This window comes from Patiria miniata, unplaced genomic scaffold (assembly GCF_015706575.1).
Source record: "Patiria miniata isolate m_02_andy unplaced genomic scaffold, ASM1570657v1 HiC_scaffold_5, whole genome shotgun sequence".
Classification (NCBI taxonomy): Eukaryota; Metazoa; Echinodermata; class Asteroidea; order Valvatida; family Asterinidae; genus Patiria; species Patiria miniata.
Window position 1 is genome coordinate 4,674,174 of NW_024037072.1, and position 25,092 is coordinate 4,699,265.

Below are 25,092 nucleotides of genomic sequence, written 5' to 3' on the forward strand. Positions count from 1 at the left end.
GTGGGGGCAGTTTGATGAGCATTGAGAATCCATTGTAATGGTATTCAAAGAAAACCTAATTAACAGATGCATTGTGTAGGGATCATTATATGAATTTGTTTGTCATTTTGGATGAATGGCATAGGTTGGACGGCGATCGGAACAATATAGGCTCATTATACTTAATTAGCAAAGCAACAGTAATTAGGCAAGCCGTAAAAGATGGTACTATAATTCATTGATGGGATTAGGATGACATTAACGGTACCCAGTTCGCTAATTTTTGCATGGTAACTAGGACCAAAGTTTTTAAATGCACATGTAGTTGGAACCTCCGTAATTTATTGGAGCCGCTCTGCCGCTTACAATGCATGCAATGGGTCAGTGAATGGGAGGTTCATGTTTATCTGCGACCATCGCTTGCAATGAATGCCTCGGATCAATTCGTTTATCCCGCAAACAGCGCATGTCAAGCTAAAAGGGGGGATAATCGTCACAGTTATAATCGCTTCAATTACCTGCATTAGTAAAATCCATGGTGTCCCACTAGCCGTGAATGGATTCAGACGTTACTAGCGTTAATGTCTATATAGGACTTGCTTGACCATTTGTGCACGTTCTGTGAGCAATGCGGGGGAGGAAGTGTTGAAGTATAAAGAATAAATATTGAGAGAATGGAAATGAGGTCTATTTACACTGTATTTCAGGGATTATTTAAAAATGTATTATCATTATATCATACATACACATGTGCTTGGTTGTCTACAGAGAGTAAACTCATTTGAAGTAGGGATGAATGACCCTTATGGCCACACACTTGTAATACGTTCTAAAACGATGTATGCCCACATCTCACTCGTTCATACCGAGAACATTATTATGGACTGTAACATCTTTTGAATTATTTCCACTTCTGTGAACTGCTTAGTAACTTGGAAATTCGTGGTGTGTACCAAAATAGCTCTCCATGTAAAACCTTTGTCCTAGTGACCATGTAAAAAGCGAACCGGGTACCGTTAATGTCATCCTAATCCCATCAGTGAATTATAGTATCATCTTTTATGGCTTGTCTAATTACTGTTGCTTTGATAATTAAGTATAATGAGCCTATATTGTTCCGATCGCCGTCGTACCTATGCCATTCATCCAAAATGACAAACAAATTCATATATGATCCCTACACAATGCATCCGCTAATCAGGTTTTCTATTGAATACCCTTTACAATGGATTCTCATTGCTCATCAAACCGCCCCACATTTCCCCATAGAACGTGTACATTGCCCCCAGAGTAAAAAAACAACATTTTTTTTCCAAGCGATTTCCAGCGAGTTGACTTAATTGGCGCTCTGTTGGTGTGGCCTCCATTTTTATTTTTCTCATTCACTGTTAGCACACTGCTTGAATGAATACAAAATAATGATACTCTTATAGTCATTTTCAAACGTTTGATACCCGTCTTTGTACTATATACTTCAACCAGCGTCTCCCTTTTGTGCGGTATTCCAGTTCAAGCCTTCCTCTGTCCGATATTCCAGTTCAAGTCTTCCTCTGTCCGATATTCCATCTAGGGGGTGGGTCCCCCCTTTGTCCAATAAAATTTTCAGACCCCTCCTTTGTCTGAAAAAAACGTACATACGCCAATGCGCTCTTTTAATATGCTAACATAATCCATTGATAGGGTGATTAGTTTCGTTGATATGCAAATGAGTCTATTGTTTTGTGCATTATGCAAAACTTTCTTTTGTCTTGTCTTATGAAGACCCTACAGACCCTGCTAACGCAAATCTCCACCGTGTCACGGGGCGCATTATACCGAAGATATAGTGCGAATATCAGAATGCTGTATGGAACGAAATGGAAGTAGATTTCCATTTGAATGACACAAAATGTTTAAGTAACCAGAAAAAAATGTATGGCTTTTTATTTACTTCAGTTTTCTTTCATTACACGTAATCAATGACAAGGAAGTCATGGGTAGGCCTAATATAATAAGGATAGTGTTTGGGTAAGTAAGCAGGTTGTCAACCGTTGAGGGTTTAAAAGTGGAAAATATCAGTGCCTAACTATATTATCTTATCGTGTTTAGGAATATTGCATTTTCAATTGGTCTAGATCAGTCTCGGGAAAGATTGTTAATACCAATGTGTATACGTCACCGGATAGGCCATTATTTTTTGTTAGGGATATCTTCAGAGGGTGTTCACTGTATATAGTTGTTCATGCCTATCCTATACGAGTGATACACAAAACCATTGCCATGTACCGCTGGCTTGGTGCATAAGGTCCAGACTTGTCTGACACTTCATTTTGCCTCACAGCAGCCAACAGTTGTGAAATGTCTTTGAGCAGTTTCCTAATTGAACTGTCAGATCATATTATCGGTAATGTTTTGGACATAGATGCACCAAGCAGAAGAGTCGCCACTCGGGCGGGATAGTGTTGATGCATTTTGGCTTCTTCAGTTCCAATCGGTTTTACGGATCGACCCCAAATCGACCAATTGCCTGTTAATCCCATTTGAGAATTTTCATCATGTCCCATTTTATGAGTCTTCATTTTCCCCGGGGCAGCCCGCGTAATTGTTTTTCCTAGGAGGGTTAGGGGCAATGTCATGAATAATTCAGTTTTTCCTTTGAATCATTGCAAGACTTAGGTTGTCGTTCTATTTTCCCCTTAATTTAAAATTATCTCAGTGATAAATTTGGAGAAGAAAAATAGCTGATGAAAATGAGCAGCGACGACGTGGATTCGAACCAGGAATCTTTGTATCCATAGCTCAACTCGCTATCCACTAGGCTACTGTGTGGTAGCTCGACGACAACCGTTCTTTAAAATGCTTTAATGTATTGTAACTAGTTGAGTAACTAACAACAATGCTGTTGATGTCATTGTCCGTTCTCATGGATAAACATGAATTATTCATGACATTGCCCCTAACCCTCCTAGGAATAAAAATCACGCGGGCAGCCCTGCATGAATAAGCCATTGCGAGTGACCTATACCCTTTGGGATTTAAATTTGAAAAACATCTGGTACACTGACTCGCTCAGAATGTTCGGCACATTTTAACTTGGAATTATCCAGACCAAAGACGTCACTGAGTTGCTAATCACATGATTCGGGAGAAGCTCTTGCATAGTTACGTAAGAGACGCTTATCACCAATGCATTGTTCACAATGGGTGAGCCCATGATGGCACAAAGACACCAGACCATTCTGGAGCTGTGGGTTGCTAGCATAAGGCTTGCCACGAATCACGTGATATAGTAACAGTCTCTTTGGTCGGGAGAATGCAAAGTTAAAATGTGCAAAGCATTGGATTAAGTCAGCGTTCCAGATTTTATTCAAATTTAACTCGCAAACGGCTTATTGGTGATGACAACACTGCTGCTTAGATAGCTGTGTTTCATATGTCGAAAAAAAACCCAAATGTCAACTCCGGGATTTTAATATTTGACCCTGTATGATGTTTCAAATAACCATCTTTTCGAAAAGCCAGCGAAACGTACGTCATTATATCGAAATACGGAACGTCTATAACAAGACACAATGCAGAAAACGAAAGTAGTACATCTAAACAGAATGTTTATTTTAATTCGCTCACAACAAATCAAATTAGAAATTATGAGTGTAACGATGAAAGACGTGGATTACACAGGACATTAAAATATATATTTTTTACAACGTCTGTCATGTTACTATACACACACCAAGGTCAACCTCGATATTGTAATTCCACGAGTTCGAACGAGGCTGTCACTCGAGTCTGGCACCGGTTTTGTTTTCATTCTGATACCCAATACGTATTCATCTTGCAGCTATAGGGAACCCGACATGGTATATTTTTGAAACACGTTTTTTTTTTTTGCAGGTTTAAGCAAGTTGAAATATATTGTCTCCTGACTCGCCTGGCTTGCGAATGTTAATTACTTGTCGTAACAACCTTGATCTTCCTACTCTATGTGCATCATTATATAATTTCATAATAGCAATAATCACAAAAGTCAATGACACAAATGATTAATATGCATAAATAATATTGAATACATCAAAGGCATACAGGTGGGATACAATCACAACTTTCATGCTCCATCATTTTTTTCTTAACTAACTTAGCATAATTTCCAAAATCAAAAACCCATCAATCTTACAGTCCGCGTAAACTAAATGAAATATACATATGTGTGTTTAACTTATTTTCCACAATAACTGCTCATAATTTAGACAGAAAATGAAAGAATGTCTATACTTCAACCCAAATCTATTCAAACTTCGGTGACAAGATGAAAATCACCTTTGACGCCTAAAGCTGATGTCCACGTCCATCTGAAAAAAAAGAGGGGGAAAAAGAAATATATCCTGTGATTCATTGCTAGTCAATCAATGAGCTTGTTTCTTGTTGGTGATAATCGATTTCTAGCCTCCACGTTTTGTTTTTTGAGCACAATGAAATGTTCATCTAGACAGCTCCCATTTGAGAGTACTTCTTAGCTATTGTCTGTGTGAATTTCTTGAATCTACAACTATAGAGTGTGCAAAAAAATGCAAAATACAGAAAACAAATAAAATTCACTGTTTAATTACTTCAATGAAATTATTGTATTTCTGGATCTAGGGACCCAAAATTGGAATGGGGTAACAAGGAGTGGATGGAGAAATAGCCAGGCTTTAATGTAATACATTTCATTGAAGAGAATAGTAAACATTTTAAATATTTGATTTCTGAATGATGCACTCTTTTAGCACACTCTGTATAGGCCTAATTACATTTCAACCGAATTCACTGCCAGTTAATGTCGTAAAATTTTGTTTGAAAAATTGTGACTGTAAGTCGTTTAGTTAGATTTGATGAAAGTAGACACACGGTTGCTTACAAAATTATTCTACGGGCGTCCATTGGCGGGCCTAGCTATCCAGGCAAGGGACCCTTGGGTTTATGGCTGTGTGCATTTTGACACCCCAGACCAGAAAGGCATGTAAGGGGATCGACGTAGGGGCATAGACAGTAATTTAATTGTAAATATAAGCCGGTGCTTAAAAGACTGACCCTCTAAAATGTGGTTGAAGGAAAATATCTTCTAAACTACATTTTAGGTAAGCAGTATAGGCTCATCACTGCTTCGCATGCAAAATTGTACCGCTAGTGTCAATAGGGTGTGCAAGGGTGCGATGGAAGTAGTGCGTCGGGCAGAACATGCATGTTTTGCCGCGCGTTTGCCACGTCTTTAGGTAGACAGCTATTAACTTTCGTAATAGGCCGTGGAGTACGGCTCAAATTAAGCAGGTGGCTTCAACACGTGTGGAAAGGTGCGAAAGATACTTGCGTATATGCTTTGAGCAACTGTATGTAAACATGATACAAATTACTGACAATCAATTTAGCAGGTGAAACATAACAGTAACAGTAAACAAAGGACGACATGTAGGCGTCACTTTGGACTTAACCGCCCGATGACAGTTGTCCTTTATCAGGCTGTACCGCTTTGTATCTGTCAGACGTACGTCCCACTTCCAACACTTCCCAAGGTTTTATTCTCGGAGCTTTATTCAGTGTGTGGTGTCTTTAAGCTCTTTCGTATTGATTGTTTGCTTCTTCCATCTTCTCCATTTCTACTCAATAACCACACTCTGTGATTTCTGGTGTTAAAATTGACAGCGCGGCAATGGCAACAGCAACACAATATCTAAACAACACGGACAACACAAATCAACAATCAACAACATGACGTTACAATTAGCTTACCCGAATGAACGGTCATGATCAACGTGTCTAGAAATCATCTTTGCTCTCCAGCAAGGCAGCAATGCGTCGATATCTGCTCAATGCGCTGTAATAAAAAAAACCCGGCACTGTAGTCGAGGAATGTGTGATGGATCGCAAGTACGTCACAAGTCTGGTCACGAGTCAATCGAAAGTCAATTAACAAGTCTATTGACAAGTTAATAATCGGGGACAAACTATATCAAAGGAACGCCATATTTGTAACAGAGGAATAGGTCTACCTCAAACTACAACACTGAGGAGAACATGTCACTGAGCTCTGGCTCATGATCTCGTGTCTGCAAATTCTTGTTTATACCAGATACACATTTTAAGGTCTTTTGTTATATTTGAGTATTTTGTTCTGCAAAATTTGACAACTAATTGATTCGCCTGAATCCAAGTTGTGACAAGTCTAGTGATTGCCAACTACTTTGGGTATACGTAAAAAGTTTGGTACCAAACACATATTAGTCTGGCCACGGGCTGTTTTCGTGTTTTGTTTGGTTTTGTTTCAGTTACCCCAAAACAGTGTGTAAATTGGACTGTGGTGTTTTAAACATCACAACCTTGTAGTTTGCCAGCCAAATGCCAGCTCAGCTCACTCCGAAGACACTCATTTCTCAAAAACGGGTCGACGGGTAGGCTGCATTTGGTAACTTTTTACACGAAGTGCCCAGAAATGCCAATCATTCGTCACATCTCGTTTGACAAAAGGTCAATTCGCGTTCGTGCTTCATACAATTTCTTGCCTGTTCAACACGTATACAGGTTTCGGCCCGATAAAAACTGTTCCATTGCGTGAAACTTCAAATCAATCTCAAAATCTGTCTACAACCTCTAAATTTCTAAGATTCCCAATGTCTAAGTCCGAACTTAAAGCTTCCTCTTGAGGTCGCCCTAACCCTCACCTGTCGTCCGATGGGAACAGATCTTCGAACAACCGCTTCTCCGGGGTCCTGTCCCCGAACAACATCGATGCTGGCACCATGCGGCGGTCCATGGGCGTCCGGTATCGGAGCGTTTCGGTGGGGGCGTCGCGGGTCCGGATCCAAAGGGCGTTGCTGGGCCCCGTCTGGCCCTGAGAGGGGAGCCGTGAGCGGGAGGGTGGGCTGTAGTTGGTGTTTTCCTTGTTTTGCTTGTAGTAGTTGACGGCCTGTGAGGTCCAGACAGCGTAGATGAGGAGCAGGCAGGCCGTGGCTAGGAGCTTGTTGCAGGTCATTGTGGCGGGAGAGATACGCTGGCTGCTTTACCTTCACGGGAAAATGAAAAAGAAATAGTATATGGGAGGAGATACCACAAAGGGTTTGGGACAGTAATGCTTAACTTTACAGAGTATCTATGCGCCGGTACTCAGCAAAGATGACGCTGAGGTGAAGCTTAATGTGCATGTGAAGCCGGGGAAAGCATGTGCAAAAGAAAATGTTAGTGCGAGTGAAAAGTCCAATCTGGGAGCTAGTTGGCAGAGATGCATGTGTGCCGTGAAGACGTCATTAACTGATGGAGCTGTGATGACCTCTGCAGAAAGGGCATTCGAGAGCCGGACTGCTGTAGGCATGAAGGAGAACTTTTAGAACTTGGAGGAATGGGTTGTGAGAAGCTGGCATCTTGCCGGATGTTAGTTTCTTAGTCTGGTATCTGTGGTGGGGGTCAGGAACCGATCTTTGTTATTTGCAATGAGGTTGTGGGATATCTTGTACAGCGTGGTTTTGATGGCTGCTTCCCTTCTGGATTGAAGTGAAGCCCACTGCAGGTTTTGTAGCATTGCACTCACACTTTCAGTACGTTAACGTCACGATATATTCTTTTGTTTCAGGCTGTGATAACAAATTGCACGCGTCTGATTTTCGAGAGCAAATGTGTTATTTGGACACTAATAAATCGTATCCTTTTACATTTTTTTCTGTATACGAACGCAAAAAAAATCCAATTACCAGTTTTATAGTGATCCAATGTAACAACATGTAGGGTTTCTTACAACACCCACAGAGGATGATGCAATATTTTTTCCTCTCAATGCCTGCTTGCATTTCTTATTTTTTTTTCCTTCTATAGGCTACATATGGAAGATTATATTAACCCACACGTGGAAGTTAGAAGGGAAAGGAATAACTTTCAACACGTCACTTTTTGAAATGTCAGTAGTAATTAAGCTGAATTGTTTGACATTCGTTTCACTTATTGCTATTTTTCAAGTCTGGCATCTTAAAACAATCCCGGGACGACACCCTAATTTCCACAATTATTATATATACCTTATAGAAAACACGACCACCGCCCGCGCCCCGTTATCATTTTCCCCTTTCCGTTGCTAGGTACAGCAACAATTACAAACTCAAAAGAGAAAACTAAGGGCGCCAGTGCAATTCAGCCAATTAATTCCGAGTGCAGTTCTTCGATCTCGTCTTCTTTTCACGAACTTCCCTCCCTGCAAGTTTTTTATCAACGTTTCAGAAAAAAATTGGGGCGAATTTGGGTGTAATTAAATTGTACCGACACACATTATATAAAAATTATGTGCATGTCTGTTTAATCTATCGCTGCGGTCGTGCCGGCAATGAATCGACTTTCAAACGAGATTCGTGTAAAGATGTTTTTCATAATTGACCTATTGCCGTTTGCGAGTTAGCACGCCTCGTAGACTACCCTATGGAATTGTGTATACGCTAAGTTTTGTTTGTCTCAGATTGTGTGCGTTCCGCTTCCATTTGTATATCGTGACTTGTAATTGGACAATATTTCACAAGCTGCGTTGACGCGATTCTACTGCCATAGGTTAATTAACCTGTGATTGTACTGTTTCTATATAGTTTTTTTATTTCCAGTATAATATTAATAATGTCACAAGACACGGGAAGGGTACGCTAGTACTAGCGCCTAGACTGAACATCTTCCGTGTATACATGGTGAGTCAAAAAGAAAGTGACTTGGATTTATGATTGTTTCCTCTTAAAAAGCAATTACATTTAATACACAAATGGAGCATGTATTAAACAAGCATATTCTTTCACTCATGTGAAAAACAGAATTAGTGTAATTGCTCCCTGCTTTCAGAGGTTGTGCATGTTTCACCACAAAAAAAAGAATTGATTTTACAGCTGTCCATGGATTGCTTTGAAGCTATTCAGCTGAGCGACAACCAGAGTTTTAAACACACAGGCACCCCAAAAAACAATTGAAACTTTAATATTTGAGTCAAGACTGAAACATTATTTTTACCATCAGATTTTGTGATTTTTTTAAAAAGAGGAACAAATCCAGCCTTGTTGTCTGAAAATTAATGATGACGGTGATTTTCGTCTGTTTTTTTCTTTGATAGTTTTCGTTCATCCGTGGAGGAAGGAAAGCCTCCTTGTTTCATTGTATTTAAAGGGTATTCATCAATGCGTATCGGTAAATTATCAGTGTGTGGACAGCTCTTGATCTTGATCTTGATTAAAATAGCTGATAAGCTCCTACAGGAACATCACTCAGCTTGGAAGGGGTGGACATGCTATGGATGAGTTAGGTAGCTGATCTGAATTTAGCAGTATTTCTGTTAAAATAGAAATAACTTGTGAATAGAGTAGTCCTCTGCAACTAAATTAACTATAGTTACTAATCAACAACATGTTCTTTGTTCCTATGTTAATTTTACAGTTAATGAGCGAGTCACACATGTTTTTAATTTCTTTCTAATTCGGCCCTTTTCTTTTTGACTCACCCTGTACAATGTATTGGTCTACGTTCTCTTTAGATTTGCGGTTTAAAAGTGTTGGCACCGAAAGAATTCACCTGTTATTGAAATATCGCCTGTTTCGTCGTGTAAAATGAGACGCGAAGATATCTAATGACCAATTGAAGAGCAAGAAAAAGAGCATCCTTACGGCCGAAACAAGGAGGGTACATTGAGAAGTTGACGACTGTGACGTACATCTAGGCCTATACAGTGTGAGTAAAAAAATGAAATCAAAATGTCGGGACCATCGTTTTAGTGAAGTTCTGCATGTAGCATTTTCAAAATATAGGCTATGAAAGCCCAATTCATAAGCTTTCAATTAAGTACAAGAATCATTCAAATTACTCATGTAATTTGCAAGTTACGGAATTTTAAACACAACCACCGCTTTAAAGTTCGTCCACGGATCACAAAAAAAGTATTAAAAGTGTTCTTTCAGCAAAACGAAAACAACGTTGGGTTGGGTTGGGTTGGGTTGGGTTGGGTTGGGTTGGGTTGGGTTGGGTTGGGTTGGGTTGGGTTGGGTTGGGTTGGGTTGGGTTGGGTTGGGTTGGGTTGGGTTGGGTTGGGTTGGGTTGGGTTGGGTTGGGTTGGGTTGGGTTGGGTTGGGTTGGGATGGGATGGGTTGGGTTGGGTTGGGTTGGGATGAGTTGGGTTGGGTTGGATTTGGTGGGCTGGCTTGGGATGGGTTTTGTTGGGATGGATTGGGAGGAGTTGGTAGAGATCCGCATGACTTGGCTCGGCTCGTGAAGGTTCGTATGTGCTGATGTGCTTCGGTTTATCTCAGCTTGGTTAGGTTCGAATCGGGTAATTAAGTCCGGTTCCTCTCGGCTCGGTTTTGGTCCCTCTCGGCTCGGTTCGGATTGGCTCGGTTTGGATTCCTCGTCGATTTCAGTCAATTTAAAATCCTTGATGGAGCTCACGAGCGCATCTGGTATCATTGATGCCTTTCCGGGAATGTCTGCACGTATATTGACCGTTCTATATGTCCAGCCACCTGCCTTGTTTCATGACAACCTTGTGCCGAATCAGAGATAACAGCTTTTACAGATCGTTGAACACTGGGCCGGGCGAGCAATAGAGAATAGATCGAAGGATCTAGGTTAATTGTAAAGCATGCTTTTGCAAGATGAGACGACTGTCTTTTCAGCTGAAGGTAGTCTGACTTGGCAATGATATATATCGTTCATGACTCCGGAACACGAACAGCTTGACAAGATAGAACCTGGTGATGTTTGGTCAATTAGGCCTACAGTCTTCAATTCTTTAGTATGCGGGAAGGTTTCAACTTTTATAAGCAGCTGGGTTTCCAAAAAGAGGTTTCAAAATCTCGCTTCGTCGCCAGCTTTGCCTTCAGGTTATTTTTTAGATTTCTGACTTAGAAATCTATAAACCAGAGACTCTGGCTCAATAGACCATTATCATGTTCAAGCCATCTTGTTTTATGCCATTCGAATCAACGTTATATCAAAGCGAGGCTGGAAGGGAAAATAGTCTGGTTCCTTTTTGCACAAAAAATTATCATCAGCACTGTTATTGGATACAGGGAACGTGACTGACATGGTGGAGCATGATAAAAGTCTATATCACGCTGCACTCCATGGACATAATAGACGCCTATAATATGAGGGGGAAATAGATATTATCTATATAAGCCTATTTGGTTAGGAGATTCAAGGTTTCTAAATGACGTCGGAGATAAATGCAAGGCTTGAAAGGAGGCAGAGGTGCTGAAAACCTTGCAAGCATTTTCAGCTTTTAATATCTTCCCCGGACTCACGCCTGCGCATTCCGTGAAACAACCCCGCCTGCAATAATTATTGAAAGTCTATACGGTTACGCAATGTACCACTTTACGTACTCAGATGAACCTGTGGCGATTCATCAATGAAAGATGACGTAAAGGATGAATGGTATCACGTTGCAAGGCCAAGCTACTTCTGATCGGAAGCCACCTGACTACCAGATATGGCTCTAAGAGCTCTCTACTTGGAAAGAAAAGGCGGGGACAAAAAGGCGGGAAACAACTTGCCGCCTGCGGCCGCATTTGTAATGTATGACCGCTGTGCATCGTTGACGTTAGGGAAAAGGATGTTATGGTGACAATACAGAGAATAATCGTCATGGTGATTTAATTAGGATGATTAAAGACTGAAGTTTCAATGAGCGGGTTCTTAGGCAATGGCGTTTTAACGTATTTTCCCCATTTTTAAGTAGGCCTAGGCCTACATCATTTTAATTCAGCCTAAACCGCAATACACCCATCGCGGGGCCTTCTGATTAAAGAATTAAAGGCTGTATTTTTTTTATTTAAGCCACAAAACTGCTCAAAATCACGAGCATGGGCTTTGCGAGGGGGGAGGGGCAAGGGGGTTGCCCCCCCCCTTCAAAAAAGCAAAAAATGAAGAGGAGGAGGAAAAAAAGCCTGAAAGAGAAAGAGGTGTGTAGTCAAATTTGCCCATTGTCAATGGGGTGGGGTGGGCAAACAACCCTCCACCCTAGAATAAAAATGATAAATTGAGAATATTCTAGAGAAAGTACACTGAGGAGTTTTGTGGAAAATTGCTTTGCCCCCCCCCCCCAAACAAAAATCCTGGCCACGCCCATAATCAGGAGAAGAGTGCATACACTGCATACTAACTTGTTGAGGTTTCAGCTTCGAGGATCTACAGTACATTTTGAGAACACATATTGGCCTTTCTTTTGTTGTAATCATTGGCGCCATTTTGTATGGGCTGCGTTAAGAGCATAAATTGAAGCCGTGGTTGGCAACATATTTTTCCACAAAAGTCCTCACAACGCCATCACACTGCAAAAAACCGCAGTGTTAAATTTACACCATTGGTATCTATATAGGACCATCTGGTGTTAAAGTCTACTGGTGTTGTCCTATATAGATACCGAATGGTGTTAAATTAACACTACAGTTTTTGCAGTGCAGTCACATAGTAAAAAGACATATGTGGGAATTATTTTGTAGCTTTGTTGAAAATGTATTTTCAAGTATCAAATAATATTTTGGTGATCTGTAATAACTCTTCTTCATTTTTGCAGTGTTGTACCTTCCATAGTTTTGCAGGCTGTGGATGGCAAAAATACAGTTTGCCAACCAAGCGAAGAAAGGTTTATATGCACAATTTGTTTGGGGTATTGTAACTGGATCCCTTGATACCGTATACGTACAATCAAAACTGTCCCCGATTTGCACACCATTTTAAAAGCACCTTCCGAAATATACCATTTCATGCGGAATAAGGGGCTTTAGTAATATCCATACCTTCTCTCAGAGCAAAGTTCTTCCCAAATATTTGGAAGGCCCATTTTAGAGTAATGACCAATTAATATTCTTATGCCTCTGAATGTTGACATGGTATAAGCATTCGGTAACCACAATCCACTCTTCGGCGTACTTCTTTAGATTAAGCCGTCAATTTAATCAATTAACACTGATTGACACTGTATATTGCCTTCGAAGGCAAGATAAAAAAATACTTCGATGGTGCATTTTTTAATATGATGCTCAGTTGAAACTCAATTAAAACACCGCTTAAAACAACTGAGAGCCCCTTGAAACGCCACAAACCACGATGTTATTATGTTTTGATTGTTAGTGATTTTCTTAAGTGATTTTTAGATCTTCCTTTTTAATTCTGCTGGCGAAGAGATTAATTTCCACAAATTGAAATGCAAATGAGCTTTCGAGAGGAAGAAAATAGATTATATTCCCAAAGTTCGTGTAATGTGAGCTTAGCGCGTTGGTTTCGACAAGCGATTATCTCTCTAAACAATATTCCTCTCAAGAACCAAAATGTTGAGTAGGCGTAGAAAAGCGGAGTAAAAAAAACGATTTCTTTTTCCTTTCGGTTTTCCATCAAAAGTTAACTTCTTAAAAACTCCTCCACGAGTGTTGATTCCTTAAATGTGTGCGCTGAAAAGTGTGAATGCTTTCTACCTTTACTCGACTCGTTGGAGCGAACTTTATCAATGCAAGCCAACTTCAAAAGTTGAGAGTCGTTCGAAGTATAAGGTTTCAACATTTACAGGCGAAATCCAATCTGGGAGAGCGTTTTCGTGCGCTCGGCGCGTGTTGACTTCTTCCGTAATGGTAGTTCATCGCAAAAAAATATGACGTGGTTTTCTCTGCATGATTTACGGCAGAGGGCTAATTGACAACACCGGCAAAGACAATAAAGTATGGTTTGAAGGAGGATAGGAGGAGATTGGTGTTAATGCCCTCTGAGGAGTAAGTCTTACTAGCTTGCTTCTTGGGCAAACACAATATCAGGGACACAGGTGATTTTCGCCGCTACCCCTTGCTCAATATGCCACATGCAGGATCCGTGCTTGGGGAGCAATGGCCAATCAGATTGGTCGGCAGGGCACCCATCAATTTCATTAGCTAATATTGACTACTGGTTAAACTTATGTTGCAATGCGAGCGGGGAATTGGAATTATGTATTGGCTCTCTCTAGAGTGGCCGATGCTTGCTGGCGAGTCTTCTCGCGCAGGCTAGTTCATATACCCGGTATGCGAAAGCGAACACAACCGCGAATTCTTTTCAACACTTTTCAACTCCGGTGAATTTTGCAGTGAGTGTTTTGTGACGTAGACTTTGTTTCGAATTGTCATGAAGAATGGGCTGGCGACGAGAGTCCGTTATTAACCGCCCCACTGTATGTTACACCATAGCCACCCCCAGAGTTTTGCCGTCAAAGGACGATATAGTGGGCGGTTTTAAATGATTTCTCTCTTACCAATCTCACCTTTTGGTTTAGTCATCGACAATGACTGCACAAAGGTCTACTCATTGGTATCCATGTCGAACAAAAGCACACAACTCAGCATTGGACTGACTGTTCACGATGTTTTAAAAAAAAAACAGGATATTGGCTCATTGGCCATTGGCTCATTGGCCATTGCGCGCTGTACACGCATGAAGCCACGCGCTGGTTCCGAATCTCCGATTTGAATACGGTACGGGAACCAGTATATTAACCACTTTCATCGTACATTAAAACAAAAAAAAACAAAAAAATAATTGAGGTATATATCACACCATTTTCAACAGAATTTGGTATTAAACATATTTGGGTCCTAACTTAATTTCTACTATTTCAAAATAATAAATACATTTAATAAAACAGATAAGATTGTGGTTTAATAAGGATGGATTTGTTAACCACTACATTGCTATGGGAGTGGCAATATGGCGGGCGGTGACTTCATTTTTAACAGCCAATGGGCTATCCAGATTTTGTTATCAGTGCTGCAGTTGCAAACGATCTATAGAAATGCAGCACTAAAAACCCCAACAACTAAAGACACATAAAAAGCTTTCTTACCAACAACCAAATTATGAGCTTACCACTTATACACATTCTTGTATTAACGATGTAGGCCTACGGAAGCTAGATAAGTTGAGCTTAAAAATGATATCACGGCCATTGTTCTTATGCATTGTCAAGTTCATCCTTGCATTTTGGATGTCAACTAAGGCCAAGCATCAACACCCCCCCCCCCTTGCAGCAGTTTCACGATTTAGCGCAGAACATTCCGCCAACCCGGAACGGCATCCAATTATTCAAACCTTCAACGCTCTTTAAGGCTAATAGCATTTTCCTAAAGCAATCCCACTAATCTTCATTACCAGAACCAAATCGCTTTAGAAGCTTCATTAGATTACAGTCCCAGAGAGACCCTCGTCCCATCAAACATATTCTGGATATTATTTTTCGAGAGCTGCCGCCGAGGTGTTAAAATATCTGGTTGGCATTTGCACGAGCGAGTCCTGGTGTATAACGCCCGTAACACGGCCAAATGAAAACGATCAATACCCATACCACGGGATGACGTGCTCAAAGCGCATCGGATCCGTAATTTCAACACTTGTTACTTTCTGTATCTTTTTGCGAGAGCTTTTTGGTGTGTTTCCGTTGTTTGTTCAGTCGCCAAAAACAATTATTGAAAGGAAATGTAACTCGCCACGAAAGATGGCAGAATTGTACGTTGGCCTTCAGTTGTGGACATTCAGCTGTTGATGTCTCTGTGTAAATATTTAAGAACTCCTCTTGAATCCTTTTCCAAAACGTACTTTACGGTATGCCAATTTAAAGGTGAATGAACTGAATAGAATGATACTAATAATAGTTGATAACATATTCAACGCTAATGGAAAAAAGCTGCAGTATATTATGGAGTCACAAATTAATGCAATAACGACTCTGCGTTCATGTATTGCATTAAAACGTCCTCGCTCGGAAATATTGGCTAAGTCATTACAATAACGAACATCAAGGCAACTGGTTGGGTACTGGGTAGTTGTTGATTCGTGACGCATGTTGCAAGTGCGCACAGATGATATTTAAGTTAAATTGGTAAACGTCTTTATCAAACTCCCTGGTCCTGTTTCCCTGCTTAACACTGTGATGGGCATGCTACTTGGTAACTAGCAATGCGTCTGATCTTGGTAGACTGCTCCCAAACAGTGATCGCTGAAAAATATATACATCTGGACAGCCCTGGCTGTTAGAAGGGAAATCACCGTTCAAACCACATCACCATTCCTGTAAAAAAAAAAGGGCACCTTCTACCCTGCTAATTGTATCGCGCATTCGCGCTATAGTTAAACACATTTACGCACTGAACTCTTTACAATTCATGAACTCTGGATCTTTTATTATGTTGCCAATAGTTATAGTTGAGGAGAGTTCACATCATTCTTGTTTAATCCTGAGAAGTAAATAAACCTTTCCATAATAGAGAACAACTGAATTCGCCACAAGGGTATAGGTTCAATATACCAAAGGACAGGTATTTGTCTTTGCGGGAAACTATTTTAGAACTTGGAATGTCCGCGAAACGATAAAGATAGGTGCTCATTGTCGATGCGAATTCCTAAACCGATTGTTGATAGAAGAATTCATATCGTGACTTTCCTGCGCATATGTAGCGCGATATTTGACAGAGGGAACCCCCCCCCCCCCTCCTCCTCTTTTGTGTTGGTCGTTGTGTTACCAGAATCTCAAGAATTCTTTTGAGATGCCTAGGGGGATGTGTTAGGTAACATTAGTCTAGGGTGTGTATAGCTTCCCAGATGATTGTAGTTTTCTTTTGCCGTACGTAACCGTAACATAAGAAGAATGGGTATGTACTATAGGTACGTGCTGTGGGTATATACTGGCGATACTGGCATGGGGAATAATTATTTGGTCTGCCCGGTCAAGTTGTTCAACTTGTACTGTTCAACTGGAACCAATTCTTTTGGAAGTGGACCGAATTTTTTAGGAGGTATATGACCGGACTGGGTGCCAATATTTACCTCAAGGGGAATTTCTGTATGAACGGTGCATTTCTGATGGCTGCACGAATGCATTCTGCGTTTTGAGACTAAGTATCCGTTGACGCCAAGGACCATGGAAAAACGAGGCCATATAGATAGCATCTCACTGGGAAAACAAACTATCAAATGAACAGATCTCCACTGGTGTTTCAGATCATCTGATGAACCCGCCTTTCATCGTTCGATGGGACCCGCGTCGTCAAACAGGTAAATTGGTTATCAATTGTCAGTCTCTTTATTTTGATGCAATTTGCTGTAATTCAATACTGCAAGCTGTAATGAAATTGTACTCCCACTAAAAGCCCGGGCGACAAACAAACGAGGTCAATGCGGTGGACAAAACAAATGCATTTATCAGAAACCATTCTTGTTTATGAATTTATTATGTGAATTATTTGATTTCATTTTTTTTCTCGGAGCTATTTATTATCGGAAGTTGATGAACACTTTCAGTGGTCGCCAATATTAATGGCAGAAGCAGTGTGTCGGTTCAGCAAATACTGGACTTCCTCCGAATTTAGAACCCCACAACAATGCGTGTTAAATTTGTGTTCCATGAATTGAAATGTGGACTTTCCGCTTGAAGTTTGGTATGGAAACTAAACTTCTTCATGTACTGCAGGGGGAAAAAATGCCGTGGCACCTGTAGATGTTTTTTGTACGTTTATTTTCAGGCAAAATTTGCATGATTTGCAGAGAGTTTGTTCAAATGACTGCAGCTGCAGCAGTAATTTGTAGCATGCACCATTGACCTTTTGATTTTCCCTGGTTATTGTAAAAAGAGTCGAGATTTACCAGGAAACACAACTTTTCAGGAAGTTTTGCCATGTGGCTCACGATACGGGGGAAGTCCAGTATTTGAGCCACATTTTGGGGGCTAATGCACACAGCTGCTATATACCCTTATGGTGGTTTTCAGTAATTTCAGAGGTATATTGTGTCAATGGTGGACTTGGTTTATAGAACCGTTCAGTTTGCATAGTATTGTCGCCATATTGTGGTCCACAATGAGTGTACAAGAACTCTGTACCTTGATCGGTTTAGGCCCTGTATGTCCTTCTTAGAATTTAGTTTCGAAATATTTTACTTTGATACCCAATCTGAGTAGGTTGGAAAGAAACAGTTCCTCAATTATTTTTTATTTTTTTATTTTTTTTATTTTATGTTTGCCATAAAATGATTAAGTCTATGTGACAAAAAATTAGTAATTGCATATCTTCTGTATAGGGTATCAAGTAAGAGCGCTCCTATAACCATCCGGGTAACGCAACACCCATTGCTTTAATCGATCTTTAAGAAGCATTTAGTGCCAAGTAGGCCTAGGTTGTCGCATAGAATCGGTCAAAAGGCTGACACGCAATCAGATTTTCCACTTCGATCGCCCTGTTTAATGTACTGGTAAAAATATGGCTATCAAGTTTTACCCAAAATAGCGAGAAAATTTGGAATTTCTAGGGAAATTAAGCCGTGGTAACTAGGCCGCGACTCTATTTTGCCCGCACGAAAAGAAAATCAGCGATTCCTCAGGAAAGAGATTGTATAGACAGAGCAGTCATTTTACGGTTCAGTGCGTCGAAGTCCATCTGTTTTCCATTTTGGCCAGATCGTTTTGGAAATGACATTTCTCATCTTATTCGACTAATGTTTATTTGGCCCCTCAAACGTGTCTTTGGTGTGTGAAAAAGACGTGAAGTGTTGGTATAGCAGGTGGCAATTGTAGGTTTGTAATTACAACCATTCACAGCATTGAAATCATTGAAAAGTATAGGCTATAATACTTGAATCTTTATATACTTGAATCTTTATAGCCCATACTTGGGTCATTGTCTTATGTGATACATTGACCTCGCACCTTCCGTGACCAATTATAACTGTTGGAAATGTTCATAGGCCAACTAATATCCAACTAATATGATTGGAGGATTGTGGGTCATTGCGACATTCATTAATCGAACCACTGCACGGCCTACGTCATAACCGTGCATTTTTTGGTTCCATTCACCGTGCATTTTCGTCCCATCCCTTTTGATCGCTAAGACTCGCAGCGGCCCGGCGCTATACGATCTTTGCACTATGCATATCATGCGTTATAGCAGTTCAAAACGTGCCTTTTGAAGTGGATGCAGTTGCCTTGATGATTGTTTTGCATTATTTTAAGAACTTACAATGTAGATTTTCATTATTGTCAATGATTTGACTTTTAAACCTTTGTTAGCCTTGAACAAGCTGAAAAAAAGTTGTGGACAGTGATACAAGTTTGTGAGTTTTGTTTGTTCTTAAAGTGTTATCCTCCAATCGAATGACAAAGATCTACTTGGATGTTATATAAAACAAATAATGAATGTTTCGCATTCGTGCAATGGTGAGAATATTTTCATTCGCTGAAAGATGGAATGTTCTTTCAACTCATTAAAATATTCTCCCCACTGCACTCATAAACATTCATTATTTGTATACTGTTTCACCCAAAGTCGACTAAATCAATAACGGAATGGGCAGTGCATGGCCAGTGCAAATGAATTAAACCCTAACACCCCCGGAAAAGGATCAGTGCTCGAAATCGATATCAGATTTTTCCATATCCTATTTACCTTGATTTTTGTATAGGTGCAAAATAAATGACAATTTTTTCTTTTCTTTTTAATTTTAAGGTTCTTGCAAAAAATATATTCGGCAACATTTAATGCTGACAAATGTTAGTCCCGCTCTAGTCTGGTTCCCAGACCAAAAGATTCTGACTATTCCTGATGAATCTTAGGTCAGGCAACCTCCGTGGCTAAAAATAAACATGATGACATTGATGGCCCTTTTTCAAAGCTCGGCTTCGTTTCCGATTTCGCTTTATCACTTTTAGCTTTTAATGTTCGATCTGATCAAATTTGTAAGTAAATCACTTGCTTCGTAATATCATACAGTTATGATAATACAGTTTGATGTTTCTGTAAGATAACACTGACTAATGTTGATCTGGAATCTTCAAAATTAGGCACCCAAATAGCACTGTTAGCAGGCGGAGCCGAATGAAGACCGAGTTTTGGAAAATCTCAGTAACGGTCGTCAAATTCAAAATTCCCTACATGACGCAGCAAAAAGTTCGCCCATACGATCCGAGTATATTTGATGCACAAAATCGTCGTTGAATTTCAAGTTTTCTAAATGAAAGCAATGAAATTAATTATTAACTCATTTAAAAAAAAATTAATAAGCAATTAGCAGTTAATTAAACCTATATTATATTCGGAACTACTCGGGCGCTATCCGATTGTCGACGAAACGAATTCGGCAAACTTCGGAAATTTTCGGGAAAAGGAGGAATTCCTCCCGTTTTAGTCACGTGACGTAAATTGTAATACAATGTATTACCGGAGGCTACCGGACCTAAGATTCATCGAGAATAGTCAGAATCTTTTGGTCTGGGAACCAGACTAGTCCCGCTCTGCATTTCGTCAGAAATGAATTTATTCTCGATCCGCTAAGCGTCGACGTTTGACTGACTATTCACAAATGTACACGGTGTTGCAGCCAATGAACTTCAATCGTATCCCACAGTGCTCAAAGGTCAGTAGAAGTACAATGTATCTGCAGGAGTTGACAACGCTAAACGACAGGATTTGAACATGACCTTTGAAATTGTCGTTTTCGAATACTATCCGAACGGTCATCACACTTCGTCTTAACGACCTTATTCGAACCACAAATCCTTAATTTTTTTCCTAGTATTGATTTTGCTCGTTGATGCAAATTTAAGGTACACACTCATCTGGAGATCGCCAGTACTCTGTGTTTAAAATTGTTTATATTGAAAAAAAGTATGAAAATGAATTTTAGAAAATGGTTTTTTTTTATATCTGACGTGGCAGCTATTTTCTTATTTTTGCCTAGCCTATACGTGCTTCCAGCAGTAAATAAAGCCATCGAATTATGAGCCAAAGCTGTCAACGTCAAACTGACGCCGTGTTATGATTCATACCAAGCAATTGACAATTCACAGTAGGAAATCAGACCACGCAACAATGATTTCACGTATGCGTTTCAAGCATCGTTTCCGAAATAGAAAAGTGGTATGTGACTTGAATCTATAGCGAACGGATCATTTCTCCGGGATCAACATGTTGTATACGATGGAAATCATTCGTGCTATACGAGAATTACACGAGAACCGCACATTTTCAAGGTATACTTTAACATATTTTCCAACTTTTATCGTCTCGTGTTGAACGAGTTTTAGACCTCAAAACGCGCCTTTTCGAAAACGATACTGTAAGACGGGAGTTCCTTTAAAACCCCTCATCAGCGAAATATTGTAAATATTAAAGGGACGCAAGGCGTCTTCTCCTAAATGTGCGACTGTCTATATGCATGGCTCTTCAGGAGCTAAAAACCCTCTGAAGTTACCTCGTATTATTGAACGACATATGCTCTCTAATATTGGTTTCCTAATACGGCAGGAAATTAGTCAGATTTTGAATCCATTCGCAGCATTTGATGCACGGACTATATTGGTACTTATTTTTTATTACACATGTTGAGTAACCATATAAACTCCGCGCAAATTATCCATGACCACCTGCAGTTTCCCGTTGGAGTGATTTTCGGATTTTATTTGTAATTTGTACAATTGTTTTTGGTACCGAGTATCGTTTCCCGTTCTAGTCGGCAGGACTTTCACACCAAATCCTTTTTTGTTGAAATTGATCGCGGCAAGTTGACGAGGAAGGGATTTCAGATGCAAGGGCTGGCTCTTTTTTTCTGTATATAGTCGAAAGAGAGGCTGTTAGCAAGCGTCAGCCATTTGAATGGATTTCAATGCCTAAGCTGAAGCTTAAACAGGCTACATAGTAACAACGCCAAAAGGTCTGTTCTGTGATTGGAGCCTCGATCTTATTGACCATTCCGAATCAACTGTCCAAAATTTGGCTATAGCAAGATCTTTTGTAGTTTTTTGCCAGACGGACTAATTTCACGAATTGTCTTTGATACTTTCAACTATAATTCAAATAAACTACAATAGGAAAATAAAGATGCAATTTTAATATTCTTATTTAAAATAGCCAATTGAGTGGAGTGGGGTTTGAACCTCAACCTCCGGGCTACCGTTCCAGCCTTCGACCAACTGATAGGAAATGTCTACCCGTATCGGGTATATGAGCATAAACAGTTTATCCTTCTAAAAGCCCACCGTAAAGTATCGCATAAACTCTGAGATAAAGATCGCCTGGCTATCCAAACGTTCGGTTGTTTTTATTTTCCTTTTGAGAAGTCTGTTTTTATTCACAGAAGAAGTTGAGAATAATAAGCTCACCAGATGGATACGTTACAGACGATCTTATCCGTGTATTCTGCAATACGAGTGAGATACCATACAATATTCAATGTGCATCTGTAATATAATATTAGGATCATTTTGGCTTGAATCATCAATAACTTAAAATACGTGTGCAGTACAGCGTCTACTCTTGTCAATGTAATTCATTTAAAGACTTCGTTAACATGTACATGGTACACTCCATCGTTTGAAGCAACAAACGTGCTCAAAATAAAGGTTCAAAACGACTAATAGAAAACCTGTCCACAATTTTGTTTTGCCTAATAGGCCTACGTGGATTCCTTGTTGCTAGCGCTTTCGTTTAATACCGTTTTGTATTTTGAAATGCACCCTTTCTTGTGTAATCCCTAAATCAGCCCTCGATCGGCCAGTGAATCTCACTCAGCCGGTTATTGTAGGTGGCGTCGAAGGCCCCGTGGATGGTAGTATCATCAAACTTTCTTTAAAAAGTGTGCACCTGCATGGGAACACTTTTTAAAACAACCCTATTGTTTCTTCCAAAAAATACCATTTCAGGCGGAAAACTTTAACATTTTTTTTGTTTCATTGTTTCTCTTCACTTTGAGCACGGATTTTCTTATTAAATCAGTATAGGTCCGTTTCCGAGTAATTACCAATTCAATTTAATTCAATCAACATTTATTTCCATAATGGCACAACTTTTATAGACAATGTAACAAAGTGAAGTAACTAATAACATATTATGAAAAAAAACATGAAAAAAAGTAAGACTGCTGCAAACTGCTTACTGACTGGATGGACCTGAAATATATAAATCTAAAAATTAATGTGGCCTGACGTTGCGAACTTAGCAAGTTCTTCTGAAGAAGAACTTGCTAAGTTCGCAACGTCAGGCCACATTAATTTTTAGATTTAATAATATATTAAGATTATACCTGGAAATCTTATAGGCCTAGATAAGAAAGAAAGAACAATAAATCAATGGGCAATTATGGAGGCATCTTTCGAAGCCCGGAACCAAAATGACAACTCAACAAATACGGAGACAGACTCACAATTGGACAAACATAAATACAACACACAAGAGATAAATGTAAATATTAGGGATAGAACAAAGTAGATAATGCCTTGTAAATAAATAACTCATGCAACTAGTCAAAGAGCAATGTTCCTTATTGGGAGTACCTTAATTTCGTTACTCTGAGATATGTCATTGTTGGTTATGCCCGAGCCTCGTGGAAGTTGTCCCGAGGAAAAAATCCTTTCTGTAAAATTGAATGCACCAAGAAGGGGATCCTTGCCATGTTTTGAATCAATTAAGTTTTGAATCCATTAATGTAGTTCAGCAGGCACACCCGACACCCTCGACAATAGATCGCTTGCACTGCAGCCGACTATGAAGCGCGGGCTTTTGTTTAACAGCTAAATGATACACGTGAGCAGACCTCCGAATGCAATCGATTTATTGCCACAGTTTTCTTTACAACCAATCAAAATCTATTGAGAACCAATTAACCCATGATTCGCAAACAAACGCATGGTACTTCGCAAACAAGGACAGGGTACTTGCATGATATAGGCTCTAATTATCTCAGAAATAATTGTTGCGTGCTAATTAAGATCCTATAGTTGCAGTCGTTAAACCTTCATTCACTGTCACGACAAAAGCATTACAAAACAGAGAAAGCAAATCATGCTTCTGATATTCAGTAATTACAATACTGTACTGTCTTATGCCACTCTGCAGTTACTATATAAAGGCCTAAAATTTGACAAAATATTCTAAAAAGTAGGACAATTTATTGATGAAGAGGTATGAAGCAAAAGTACCACACAGAAAAGAATTAAACGTCTGTCCTCAACATGAATTATAAGTACTGCACGGTTTGGTATATTGGCCGTTCAATAATATTACGTTCGTCTATTTGAAAAATGTCGGATTTGCGATCAGAGACGGAAACGGAAACATCGAACCTACCAGTTGACGTTTGAACTTCAGAGAGAATCTACGAGCGTGAGACGGCGCGAGTCGCAGGAGAAACTTAGTTTGATCTTCTGGATGGACAGCCACCAAACGCCTCCCTTCCTCGGATGACAACTTGACGTGGGGAAAGTACCGTTAGCTCGAGTCAGGATGTCTGTAAGGTATCGCGGTTATTCCCTGTGTGATACCAGGTGATCAATTAGCACACTGCTGCCTCTGGCAGGACGTCGCTTTCTTTTTACTCGCGAGTCCAATATTTTTTTTGCACATCTGAGCATCTTACTGCGCTGTCACGTGAGCGACCCCCCCCCCATCACACACCCATCCCCCCCCCCCCTTCTAAAGCAAGCGTATGCGTGAAGCGGCCGTTTCCGGAACATGCTCTGTTAACGTACATAGATTCGTTGCATGGTGCAGTGTGCCGCAGAAATATACGCTTAGGGATTCAGCCTATACACGTGTTCTGCCTGCGAGAACCATGCTGTGGGCCTAAGTAGGAATTATTGTACGAACAGTGGTTTTGGTAATTGACGTGTTTATTGGTGATGTTGGCGCGAGGATCAATTTCCCGTAAAAACGATTTACTGTACGAGACCTAAATTCGCCAAGGCACCAAAAAAAGCTTAAACAAGGGGTTGGGATACAAATCTTCAATATTCGTAATTATAAAGATTGTCAGGGCTCTCCCGATCTAACTACAGCAAGTATAGTGATTTGGGGATTCATTTTTGGTGTGTTTAACCTGTCTTCTTGACTTCAGGAGCGGCTCAACTGGGGGGGGGGGGGGGGGGGGGGGGGGGCGCAGGGGGCACTCCTCCCCCCCCCTCAGATTTACCCAAGTGCCCCTCTCGCGGACATAAATGTGCCCCGCCTCGAGCATAAATGTACCCCCTCGAGATGAAAACAAAACTGGACCTAAAATTTCGGATAATTTGTTTTCAGTAACCATTTCCCAGAATGGTATAGAGAGTTCTGATATGAACGATGAATATGAAAACCAAGCCCCAAACCCTTTCAATGC

At 40.2% G+C, this 25,092-nt stretch overlaps 1 protein-coding gene across 1 annotated transcript; it reads right to left on the reverse strand.

Moving 5' to 3' along the window:
- Positions 1–3,546: 3,546 nt before the first annotated feature.
- Positions 3,547–24,281, reverse strand: LOC119741988. The gene is made up of 4 exons (XM_038217977.1): positions 24,066–24,281; positions 6,654–6,995; positions 5,725–5,809; positions 3,547–4,307 (listed from the first exon to the last, which is right to left on the reverse strand). Exons 2-3 carry the CDS (start codon positions 6,962–6,964, stop codon positions 5,752–5,754), a joined length of 369 nt encoding a protein of 122 aa, XP_038073905.1. The 5' UTR covers positions 6,965–6,995; positions 24,066–24,281; the 3' UTR covers positions 3,547–4,307; positions 5,725–5,751.
- Positions 24,282–25,092: the final 811 nt, after the last annotated feature.